Below are 12,372 nucleotides of genomic sequence, written 5' to 3'. Positions count from 1 at the left end.
ATGGTGTCCCACTAGGGTTGTGCAGTGTGTAACCCGCACAACTGTGTATGCCGGCTCTTTCAGGACACACCCACATCAACTTTTGACAGATCCTCTACAGTCATCAATCATGTAATAACCACTTTTTCAACATGAAGAATCCCTTTTCTAATTTTGAGGGTTTTTTTTTTTTAATCGTATCATGATAGACATTAGTGTTGGCCTCATCGGTCACAATAGAAATTCCAGTGATCTCAAAGACAGAGAGCCAGGGCTTCTGCTGGACCTGTACTAGCCCCTGCATTGACAGCCATTGGGACTCAACATTTCCTGATGGCTTCCGGAAGCATTTGAAAAGCTCCAGGGAGCCTGTCACCACTTTTCAGACCTCAGTGAGGGGAAGGTGTCTTCGTTCAGACTGCTATAACAAAATACAATAGACTAGGTGGCTTTTAAACGACAAAATGTACTTGTCACGGTTCTGGAGGCTGGAAGTCTGAGATTGGGGTGTCAAAATGGTCAGGTTCTAGCGAGGGCCCTCTTCTGGGTTGCAGATTACATACTGACAGTTTTCATTGTGCTCAATCCCAGAAGGGGCATGGGAGCTCTCTGGGGTCCCTTTTATCAGGGCACTAATACCATTCATGAGGGCTCCACCCTCCTGGCCTAATCACCTCCCAAAGACCCCTACCTCCTAACACCATCACATTGTGGGGCTAGGATTTCAACCTATGGATTTTGGAGGAGACGCAAACATGCAGTCCATTTCAGAAGCCTGGTTGTGTACAATTGCAGCCTGTTCTGAAACAGTACCAGCTCCATCTGGAAATGGCGGGGGCGGGGGGGGGGGTGGGCGTGGACACAGTTCTGAAATGTTGCCAGCAGCCTTCTTATCAGACCTGACTGGGGGGTTCTCGATCCAGCTCTCTGGCCTCCAGTTCCCTTTCCTCCTAATTTCTGACTTCAGGAAACTCCAGAGCTGGTTGCCCTTCTGTTGAGCCCATGACACCTCTCGTGAGTGGTCTACCATTTCTTCCTGGCTGTGCCTCAGGCTCAGGCTGTGTGTCCAGGTCAGACAAGACAACGTATCTCATTTGATGGTTTCCACATCCCTCACCAACATCTGGAGCAGTGCCAAGCTGATAGGGTTGACTGCCCACGTCACTCCAGAGGGATGATGGGCTTGTCATCACTGGGCCATGTTTTACTATTCTGCACACACATTAGGTAATCAGTTTTTAATCCTTTTTCAGCGAAAATCACCTTTTCTCTCAATGTCGATAACCTCCTCATCCATTATCTTCGGGGAATTTCTGTATCATTATGAAAGGACATAGGGTAATTGGTAATTGGGAACTTCTCCCCACTGTTTGATGGAGAATATGTGCCTCTGTGGGCTTGTAGACAATTTAAGCTTAAAATCCAGGTTCATGGGCATATGTCATTTAGCAGCACAGGGCAGCTGGAGTTCGTGGGTGGAGCCTCATTTTGCTCATCCCCCGCTTGAGAAGGGACTGTTTGGAGGCTCTGGTTGTTTTAATCAAGATGTCGTTCATGATGCTGGCTCTGTCTATCTCAACCCCGCCCCAGCACACACAGGCACTTAACACTCCAGGATCCATACCTTGCCCTCCCTTCTCCCAGACCACCTCTAGGAAAACAGTTTAGAGTAAATCTAAAGGCTGAGCTATAAATTTATTAGAGGCAGATATGTGTACCCCAACATCTTCCCCCTAGGGAGCAGAGAGCAGGGAGAATGTATCTGCCTGGTATCTGGGGTTGTTATAAAACAGTGTCCAAACAGAAGTCTGCCCGTCTGTCTGTCTCTCTCTCTCCCTCCCTGTCCTTCCTCCCCCCTCCTCTCTCTCCTCTCTCTGGTCTCTTTCTTCACTCTCAGTATTGCTTCCTTCTCAGATACCTAGGAGAGGTTGGCCAAGAGTTATTGGATTACAAGAAACTAATGGAGCCTGTTTCAGCACCATGGACAGCGAGCAGCCCTGCCCCACCCCTCCCTGTGTCGTAGCCACACCCATGTGGCTGAGGCAGGAGGAGGGGGGCCTGGGACTGAAACATCCCTGAATCTGGCTTCTTTTACCAAGGGGTGAAATTCTAGACCATCAGTCCTTGTTCTCTAGATATTTCAGACAGGAATCCCCTTGGTTTCAGATCTGACTATTTGCAAAGCAGGAGCCCTTTTGGCCCAAGGTTTTCTGGAAAATTGTCACCACGTTTCCTCTGGTACCCATGTGTTGACATAACCTGAGGGAGTTTTCCTCTCTGCCGGGCAGACAGAGATGTCGTGAACAATAGGAAACGTCTTGCAATCAGATTGTAGACTGCTGGGGAAAGACAGTTTAGAGCAACACTCAGAGCGTTAGACTTGCAAACAGAATGAAGCCACTTGGACAAAACATCCTGTGTAGCCTGAATTGGACCAAGCTGGCAGCTGACCCCATTTGCAGAGACCCAATGAGTGTCCAGGAGAGGGGAGTCCCTGCGCAGTCAGGTGGTCCTGGAGGAAGGCAGGCCCCACCACCACCACCTCATCCCACTCGAGGGAGGCTGGAGGAGGTCTCAGGCTGGTCCCTGTCTCCCCGCAGTCCTTCTTCCACACCGTCCTGGAGAACAGCCCCCACTGCGACACCATGGTGGACAACAACCTGCGCATCACCAACTGGAACCGCAAGCTGGGCTGTAAGTGCCAGTACAAGCACATCGTGGACTGGTGCGGCTGCTCCCCCAACGATTTCAAGCCGCAGGATTTCCACCGCTTCCAGGTGAGCCCACCGGGGCCCCTGCCAGCCCCTGGCCCACGCCCTCCCGGCACACGTCCACAGGCCTCCGAGGCCGGGCCTGCGGGTCTTCTCATCTTGCCATTTCCAGACCTGGGTGTCTGTAGTAACAGTGACAGCATCAACTGTGGCCACCGGGTTTTGATCACTTACCCCCCAGGCCACAACAGTTTTAGCCACTTGGCCTGTATTGACTCATGAACCCCACATCAACCTTGTGTGACACATAGAGAGTGTATTACTGGTTTTTTAAAAAAAAATTTAATGTTTGTTTATTTTTGAGGGGGGAGGGGAGGGGCAGAGAGAGAGATAGAGGGAGACCCAGAATCCGAAGCAGGCCCCAGGCTCTGGCCCGACAGCGGACTCAAACCCATGACCTGCAAGATCATGACCTGAGCTGAAGTCAGCCGCTTGACTGACTGAGCCACCCAGGCATCCCAAGATAATATTATCATTAATCTATTTTAGAGATAGAGAAAGTGAGGCATAGAAAGGTAAAAAAACTCGAGGTCCCACAGGGCTATGTATGTTTCCAAATCTGTTTCTCTCTACTGCTTTTCAGTCAGAATCCCCTGAAATATTCAGTAAAAATACATTTCTGGGTTCCAAGTTGAGTGTACCCAGGGCAGAGTTTCTCAACCTCAGCCCTCTGAACATGGTAGCTGGATAGTTCTCTGTTGTGGGGCGCTGTCCTGTGCGTTGTTGGCTGTGAGACTGCATTCTTGGGTTCTAGCCGCTAGATCTAGCCACACAGTCCAGTTAGGAAAACAAAAAAATGTCTTCGGACATCGCCAAATGTCCTCTGGGGGCAAACTCACCCCCACTTGAGAATTTCTAATCTCTGTTGAGGTCCAGGAATTTTTATTTTATTTTATTTTATTTTTTTCAACGTTTATTTATTTTTGGGACAGAGAGAGACAGAGCATGAATGGGGGAGGGGCAGAGAGAGGGAGACACAAAATCGGAAACAGGCTCCAGGCTCTGAGCCATCAGCCCAGAGCCTGACGCGGGGCTCGAACTCACGGACCGCAAGATCGTGACCTGGCTGAAGTTGGACGCTTACCGACTGCGCCACCCAGGCGCCCCAAGGAATTTTTATTTTGATGTGTTACACTCTGGAGAATCCTGATGAGCAGTCAGGTTTGCAAAACACCGCGCTCTGTGAACCCGAAGAAGTCAGAAGAGGTAGAAAAGTTACTGCCGTCACAGTGTTTCGGCACAGCCAAGCGACTTACGGTCCTGGGGGGAGCAGAGGCAGGGGGTCATAAATGCTCCATCTGCTTCCATGAGCCCCAAGGATGCTTGGCGCCCAGACCTCTTCTGGATGGCAGCCTCCTTCTGTCCTGTGTGAGTGCCCATCCCGCTCCCGCCTCACCCCCCTCACCATGCCCTGGCACCTGCTGCTGAGAGGGCAAGCAGAATGCTACAGAGTGGTTAAACACATCACTCTGAGGTCACCAGAGCCACCACGTGGAGATGGTATGCTTCTTCCCCAACCACTAACACAGAGGGAATGCAGGTGGGTAACCCGAGCTGAGGCGCCCCCGCAGACTCACTCTGACACATAATAGAACCATCCATGGGAGGACACGGCCACCCCCACCCGAGTGGAGCTTCTAGTCTCTTAGCAGGCTCCTCAGCGTGTGGTCCAGGGAGCTGGCATAAACATCACCAGGGAGCTGTTAGAAGGCTGCCGTCTCCACTGCTCCAGCTGGCCTGGGGCGGAATCTGTCCCGTACCAGGCTCTGTGCCAGGACCTCTGTGGGCCTTGGCCTCACTGGGGTAGGCAGCATCCCCATTGTGCACGTGGGGAAACTGAGGCACAGAGGGGCTAACTTCCTTGTCCGTGGACACAGAGTGGAGTGGCAGGGCTGGAGGTCCCTCCCAGATGCCTCCAGCTGCAGACCTGGTTCTTTTCCATCAAACCCCACTGCCACCCTGGTTTTGTGTCCACATGGGTGCAGAACACACAGAGGGTTTCGTCTCATTATTCGGATTTCCTCAAGGTGCCCACCTAACATCTTGCACCTCTGTAAGCGGTTGCTGCAATAAGTATTCTTTTAGGCCTGTTTTTGGTGGCAGATTAAGAGCTACCCAGGGACCTCTTCAAACCCATGTTAATTTAGGTATGAACTTGGGTGACATTTAACTCCTTTGTCCATGGAGAAAGGATCTACTGAGCAGAAAGAGGGTTGCAGGGGAAATAGCTGACCTATTCAAAAGGAAAAAAAAAAAAGATTCCCGCTTTTGTAGAGCACCAACTGTTTGCCTCAATGCCAAGGACCTTCATCATTTAGAGCAAATGGCCACGGCAGTTGGTGGGACGCTGCCCCTGGTGGCGGCATCTGCGTTCCAGCCCCAGCCTCCCAGGAACATCGTGGTCTCTGGTAAAGACGAGCTCACACAGAGACCTCACACGTGCTCACAGCTATTCCTCTCACAGTAAACAGAGATCAAGAATATCTCCCAACATCTAGAGTCTAAGAAACTGCTGCCTGTAAGGAACTTAGAGTTCTTGTTCAAAGAAGAGTGATAAATATAGAAACGTGCCCTTTTAGAAGATACAGCTGTGAATAAAGAATCACAAGCAGATGAGGGAGGCTGCCGGCCTCTGAGTCCATTCTCTGCCTCAAGAACATGAAGGTCTAGAAGCCCCTCGTAGCAGGCTTTGGGGAGTAGTGACAATAGTCACATAACAATAGCTAACACCGTGTGCCAGACTCTGTGCTTAGTACATATTTTATTATACCCATTTTAAGGATGAGAAAGCTAAAGCCCTGCGTGATTTGCCTAAAGACATAGTTAGGAAGTAGCAGTGTAAGGATTTGACCCCAAGTGGTCTCCTTCCAGCACTACTGTAAGGTAACTGAACTGAACTTACTCCCCACCCACCACCACCAACCCCCCCCCCCGCCCCAGGGAGAGTGAGAATACTATTAAATACTGTCCGTGAACCGCCACAGGGTTCATGAAGCCGAGAAGTGAGGGGATCTTCAGGATAATACCAAGGATGTTTGTTTTCGGGAGCTTCCAGCTTACCCAGCAGCCCAGTCCTAGGATGGCATAGTGGAAAGAGCTTGGGCTTGAGAGTCCTGCAGCCGTGTGAGTTTGTATATGAGCTCAGTTTCCTTCTGTGTCAAATGAAACTCATAATGCCTGCTTTGCAGAGTTGTGGATTCGAGGTGGTGATATAACGCAGCATTCGGTGTATATAGTATGTGCTCGGTGGTTTTTATGGTCATTGGTGCTATTAACCCACTGCAGTGAAAACAGTGTTAGACCCAGCTTAAGGTCAGTAATAACACTAGACCATTAGCTCCCCAAGGGAGGGCTGGGTTTTGTTTCCACAGTCCTAGACGGGGGTCACCAAACTACACCCCCTGAGCTAAATCCAGCACACTGCCTGCTTTTGTAAATAAAGTTTTTTTGGAAAACAGCCACACCCATTGACCACAGCTGCATTTACTATGTGGCTGCTTTCACACTATGACAGAAGAGTTGAGTAGTTGCAAAGCTGGAAATAGTTACTATGGCCCTTTGTTGATCCCTGCCCAGATATTAGTATAAGACCCAGTAGGTCACAGCGGGCTCAGAATTTTCCTTCTTTATCCTCAACCCAGGATCTTCATCTTGGCTTTGCCATTAGCTTGCTGTATGGCCTTAGATAAGTCCCTTTCCCTCTCTGGACCTCAGTTTCCTTGAAAACTTGGTTTACGTACGTGGTCTTTTAATACTGCATCATGGTCACCTGGGAAGCTTCTTGGCCTCCAGATTCCTAAACCTCATCTCCAGAGATGTTGAGTCTGTAGGCCTGGGGATGGACCCCAGAATCTGAATTTTTTAAAAAATGTTCAATTGACTGTGGTATTTAGCCCAGTCAGGCACCATTTACCTTACCCTGGAGTCTTATAAAAGTATCACCCCAAAAACCTGTTAAGAATGTAGATTCCTAAGTCTCACTCCCACAGATTGTTCTGATCAGTACCTCTCGGAGTTCCTTGTGAGTCTGCAAATCAGTTGCAGTGCCCAGGAGGCAGTAGGGAGTAGTGGAGACTATAGTGAGCTGAAGAGGATATGCCCATCTAAAGGGACAGCTGCTTTTCAGCCTTTTTATTTTTTATTTTAGAGTGGGCACACAGGGAAGAGGGGGCAGAGGGAGAGGGAGAATCCCAAGCAGGCTCCACGCTCAGTGCAGCCTGATGCAGGGCTCGATCCCAAGACCCTGGGATCATGACCTGAGCCGAAATCAAGAGTCGGACACTTAACTGACTGGGCCCCCCAGGCACCCCCTTGCTCTCCAGCTTTAAGCAGTCATTCCCATGTAGGAACAGGGGCCTGGATGTTGCCAGATGTATTTCTGTTTAAAGGAAAGCTAAAAGTTGTTTCTGTGAACTCTTGTACTTTTTAAATATTGCCAGCTAATTCAATTTTAAAACACTCTGCTGGACGACTAAAATATATCTGTAGGCTATATTTGCCCCAGACCTTCAGCTAAATGATTCCTGAGATCCATCTCAGCTATAAACATCTAGGACGTCATTTATTTAACAGACATTTAAATGATGCTTACTCTGTGCCCATCATTGCTTTAAATGCTCTCCAAATATTAACTCATTCAGTCCTAACACACTTCTGAGGATCTCCATTTTACGGATAGGGAAACTGAGGACAGAGAGGTTAGAAAGTGTCAGAGCTGGGATGTGGATCCAAACAGGGTGGCTTGCCGAGCCCCGCTCCCCAAACCCCCACTCCCTCCCCCATCCCACTCCCTGACACTGCTTTTTTTATCCCATGAGCACAGCAGACAGCCAGGCCCACCTTCTTTGCCCGAAAATTCGAAGCCGTGGTGAATCAGGAAATCATCGGGCAGCTGGACTATTACCTGTACGGGAACTACCCCGCCGGCACCCCGGGCCTCCGCTCCTACTGGGAGAACGTGTATGATGAGCCAGATGGCACCCACAGCCTGAGCGACGTGGCACTCACCTTGTATCACTCCTTTGCCCGCCTGGGCCTCCGACGGGCTGAGTCGTCGCTGCACGTGGAGGGGGAGAACAGCTGCCGGTGAGCCCCTGGGTGGGGAGAATCGTCCCAGGGTGCAGGAGGGGCGGGCGGCACAGCACCAAAAGGGGGCGCTGCGTGGGGACCTCCACCTCTCTGGGGGCTGTAGCCGCGCACCTCACCTCTCCCAGTCTCCTAGGGCCTGAAAAGCATCTGAACCGTCCCAAGGGCCGGCACTCTTCCACTCTAAGCCACGATCACTCTTCCGCTTTTTCATAATACCAAGTCTACTGTTTACCTACTTATTCCCTCGCAGCGCTTTCATGTTTATGCTAAGTATGTGTATCTTACAGGGAAGCTTTAGATCACCATTTGTATAGTGGTGTTTGTCTTAAGTGGAAGGTAACCATGAAAATGCAGAACTTATTTTTTTTTTACTTTTTATTACAGAAAATCTCAAGTATATATGAAATAGCAGAGTGCGACCCCACACTCCCATCACCCAGTTCTAGCAATCTCTTTCTAGCTCAGGGCCAAGGCGATTTCCTCTCTTCGCCCTTGCCCACTTACCCTCCTCTCAGATAGTTTGATTGCAGCAAATCCCAGGCGACCTTTCATTTGAGCTATACATATTTTAATATGTATCTCTGGAAAATAAAGACTCCTTTTTAATACATAGCCATACTGTCACTGACACACCTAAAAATATAACCAGAAGCGTCATTAACATGCAGAACTGTTATTTAAGATGTTCAGGTACCGCTTAGCGTCATCTCACCCACCACTAGCAGGTACCAGTTGAGACTTGAAGAAAGAGTGTTCTAGAATATATGGAAAGAAGAGGGGAAGGTAGAAGATCATTCACCCTGGGCCCCTTCCTCTTCGCGAAGCCCTCCAGCCCTGGTCTATTTTGCCTGCCTCTTCTTCCGTACCAGCAATGCGCATTGCAGATGTTTACATAATTGCACCAAGAATTGGGAGCCCTGGTTTTGTTTTTTTTTTTCATTTGACGTTATAATATTCGCCCCTTTTCCCCATGCCGCTCTGCCGCCTCCCTAGTGATAATGATCCTCTTTAATGCCTGCAAGGATTCCATTGAGTAGAAATTCCAGAGTTTGCCTGGTTCTGCCCTTTCCCGTTGCCTTGGCAGTAATGGACCATTGTAAATAATGTTCTGATGACTATCTTTGTGCAAAAAGCCTCTTTTTTTTCCCCTTCTCTTTTCTGATGATTTCCTTAGGATGCATTCCCAGAAGTGCTAATCACTCTCCCTCTCTTTCTTGGTCTCCGTTCTCTTCGTCATCCCACCTCCCTCCTTTAACTACAAAGAGAAAACATTTCTTCTTCTTCTTCTTCTTCTTCTTCTTCTTCTTCTTCTTCTTCTTCTTTTTTTTGGAACAACGGTCTGTCCACACTGAGGCCTCCCCTGGTGTCCCTCCTTGCTCTTCTGTTTCCTCATCTGGGGAGTGGAAGAAGAGAAGAAAGAGGAACTGTCTTGTTCCCTCCAAGCTGCAAACATGGGAGTATCCACCCAGTGCCTAGTGCATACCCAGCTGGGCTGCAGCAGACACTTCCGTTCTCTCCTCCTGGCCTCACACTTCGCCTCTCCTCTCCGTGCGAGTTCTGATTGGGTTTGAAGGGAGACCAGCCTGGGTTGGGAGCCCAGGACTGCACTCCATACCTGTTGACCTTGGACAAGTCATTAATCTCTCTGCCTCAGCTTCCTCATCTATAAGATGCACATAGTGTCAGTAAGGTGGTGTGAATTTTAACGGAGATCATCTTCAAACGCTGCCTCATGAGCTACATATCACTGTTACTATTATCATCCCCATTTAAGTGTTTTACACGCTAAGTGCTCAGTAAGGACACATGTCACTGTTGGTATCTCAGTTGCCATTATCATGAAGCTGCCAAAAGCAGTCAACACTGAGCCCGGTGTGGGAGCTGCACGCTTCGTAGCGGGTATGAACTGCTTCCTCCTTGGCTGTTTCCCTGTGCTCAGCGCCTCCCTGCTTCCTGTGCGGCCCACCCTTCCCCAGTCTTTGAAGGTCACTTTCAAGGCCTCTCTGATGCTCATCTGGGGCTCCCCCAAGAGCTCCACTCCTCCCTCTCCCAAGCGGCCAGTAGCTCAGACTTCCCTCCAACACGCCCACTGCGGATAGGTGCGGTGCCCAGGGTCAAGGTCGTCACCAGTGTCTTTCCCCTCCTGCTAGTTTGGGACAGGATCCTGGCTTTCAGAGCCACCACATGCATGCCTGTAGGTAACCCGGTGTCTGACTCTGGGGAGGCAAATGTTGTTCAAGAATAGTTTTAGTCCAAGACTTGATGGAATTGATAAGGTAAATGACTGATACGAAATTCCAAAGGACACCCACAATTTATTTAGGGTTGTTGAAATATTCTCCTGGTATTTGTTTGGGGATTAAACAAGCCATCAAGTTGCCTCAAGCCTAGAATCCTTTGGCTTCTGCCTCATTTTTTATTATAATAGAACCATTGTGCCTTGCTGTGGGCAAAGCAGATATATTTATGGATATGTGCCTGCAAATAAATCAGGACAAAGGACCCTTATCCCAAAAGGCAAAAGAGAGTGAATTCCTGCCTGTGGGGTATCTGGGGAAATAGCAAGTGAAAACTTTATTTCAGGAGTCTCATTTCCTCTGGGCGTCTCATGCAAATTGTCCTTCCAGTCTATAGTATAACCTTTCATAAAAGTAATGTTTATTGATTTTTTTCTCATTATAAAATGACACATGTTCATTGCAGAAATTTTTGAAATGGCAAATTGAGAGAATACAAAATAAACAAATACATACATACATACAAGTTTGCTTTTGAGCCACCATCCAGAGATAACCATGTCAGTATTTTAATACAGGCGCTTAAATCCAAATGCTCTCCAGGGCCAGAGAATAGCAGGTGTCAGCCAGTGCCAGTCCTCACGGGGCGGGGTGACCATGCCAGTGTGGAGTACCCATGGGCCCTGGTACTGAGCTCCAGCACATCCTTGCCTTCTGGGAATTGCAGACTTGAAGTTGCCAACCAGTCTCCTGATTTTTCAAGAGAAATTAGAAATCCAGATTTTTGTGTGAATCTAAGTTTTTTCAATGCCCACCTTCTTTTTTTTTTTTTAATTTTTTTTTCAAGGTTTATTTATTTTTGGGACAGAGAGAGACAGAGCGTGAACGGGGGAGGGGCAGAGAGAGAGGGAGACACAGAATCGGAAACAGGCTCCAGGCTCTGAGCCATCAGCCCAGAGCCCGACGCGGGGCTCGAACTCACGGACCGCGAGATCGTGACCTGGCTGAAGTCGGACGCTTAACCGACTGCGCCACCCAGGCGCCCCTATGCCCACCTTCTTTAAATAAGGAAAACCCCTTTGGGCCAGATGGGATGCATCTGTGGCACCCTTTGGGTCATATCCTGTTGGATTTTGCATATTGTACTGCACCTAATTAAAACGACCTGTCTTACTGTTTTTAAATTTTTTGATGTTTATTTTTGAGAGAAAGAGAGAGAGTGAGTGGGAGAGGGGCACAGAGAGACAGAGACAGAATCTGATGCAGGCTCCAGGCTCTGAACTGTCAGCAAAGAACCCTACACGGGGCTCGAACTCACAAGCCGTGAGATCATGACCTGAGCCGAGGTTGGACACTTGAAGGACTGAACCACCCAGGCACACCCCTCATTTTAGTTTTAATTGCTCAAGTACCATATACAGTCAAGAGGAGGTATCACAGGACTTTGTTTTCAGTTATATGTAGGGTTATATGTACCCTAGATGCACCTTAGAAGCCAAAGGTTCAAGAGAAAACCCTTCTAGAATGTTCACTCAATCAACATGCATTTACTGAGCATCTCCCATGTGTCAGGCCCTGTTAGGCACTGGGCACTCGGCTGTGACCCAGACAAACCAGGCCCCTGAATTCAAGGATTTTCCATTCTAGTGTAAAGACAGTACCTCAGCATACCTAACAAAAGCCACATGGTAGCAATGAGTTGGTGACTTAAGATTCAGTGGTCAAGCAAGATCTCTCTGAGGTGGTAACATTTGTGCAGAATGGGACTACAGAGCCAGACATGCAACATAACAGGAGAAGAGCATCCCCAGCAAAAAGTTTATCCTGTGCAAAGGTCCCAAGGTAGAAATGAGCTTAGCATGTTCAACAACCCAAAATAAAGAATCCATGTGGCTAGAAGGTAGGGGGTTGGGACAAAGGGAAACAAAGTGAGGCTAGAAGGAGAGGCAGGACCTGGTCGGCCACATGGGGAGGTTGGATTTTATCATAGACATCATGCAAACCACTTATGGTATGTAAGCAGTGGACAGTGGATATGGCTACTAACAATGGGTTACGGTGGACAAAGTAGGAAGGGACAAGCAAGGAAGCTCCTGGAAAGGGCCAGGTAGGGTGTGATGGTGGCTTGGATGAGGATGCTAGCAGTGCATAAGGAGAAGAGAGGATGGATTCAGGTGGGAACAACAGGATTTCTTGATAGAAGGTGAGGGAAGGCAAGCAATCAAAGACTAACTCCTGGATTTCTAGAGTGCTTGACCATGGCTCATTTACTTGATCCCTTAGTAGCACCTAGTACC

At 48.8% G+C, this 12,372-nt stretch overlaps 1 protein-coding gene across 2 annotated transcripts in view; it reads left to right on the top strand.

Annotated features, from left to right (window-relative positions):
• The window catches only part of XYLT1 (xylosyltransferase 1), a 311,204-nt gene that overhangs the window by 278,534 nt on the left and 20,298 nt on the right, over positions 1 to 12,372 (top strand). For both annotated transcript variants that reach the window (XM_047837663.1, XM_047837664.1), the window contains exons 8-9: positions 2,580 to 2,756; positions 7,573 to 7,835. In XM_047837663.1, the coding sequence (XP_047693619.1) occupies positions 2,580 to 2,756; positions 7,573 to 7,835 (440 nt within the window). The remainder of the gene's footprint in view (positions 1 to 2,579; positions 2,757 to 7,572; positions 7,836 to 12,372) is intronic.

The sequence above is a fragment of the Prionailurus viverrinus genome, chromosome E3, assembly GCF_022837055.1.
Source record: "Prionailurus viverrinus isolate Anna chromosome E3, UM_Priviv_1.0, whole genome shotgun sequence".
NCBI lineage: Eukaryota > Metazoa > Chordata > Mammalia > Carnivora > Felidae > Prionailurus > Prionailurus viverrinus.
The sequence above is the reverse complement of the archived record's forward strand: the minus strand, read 5'-3'. Positions and strand labels throughout refer to the sequence as shown.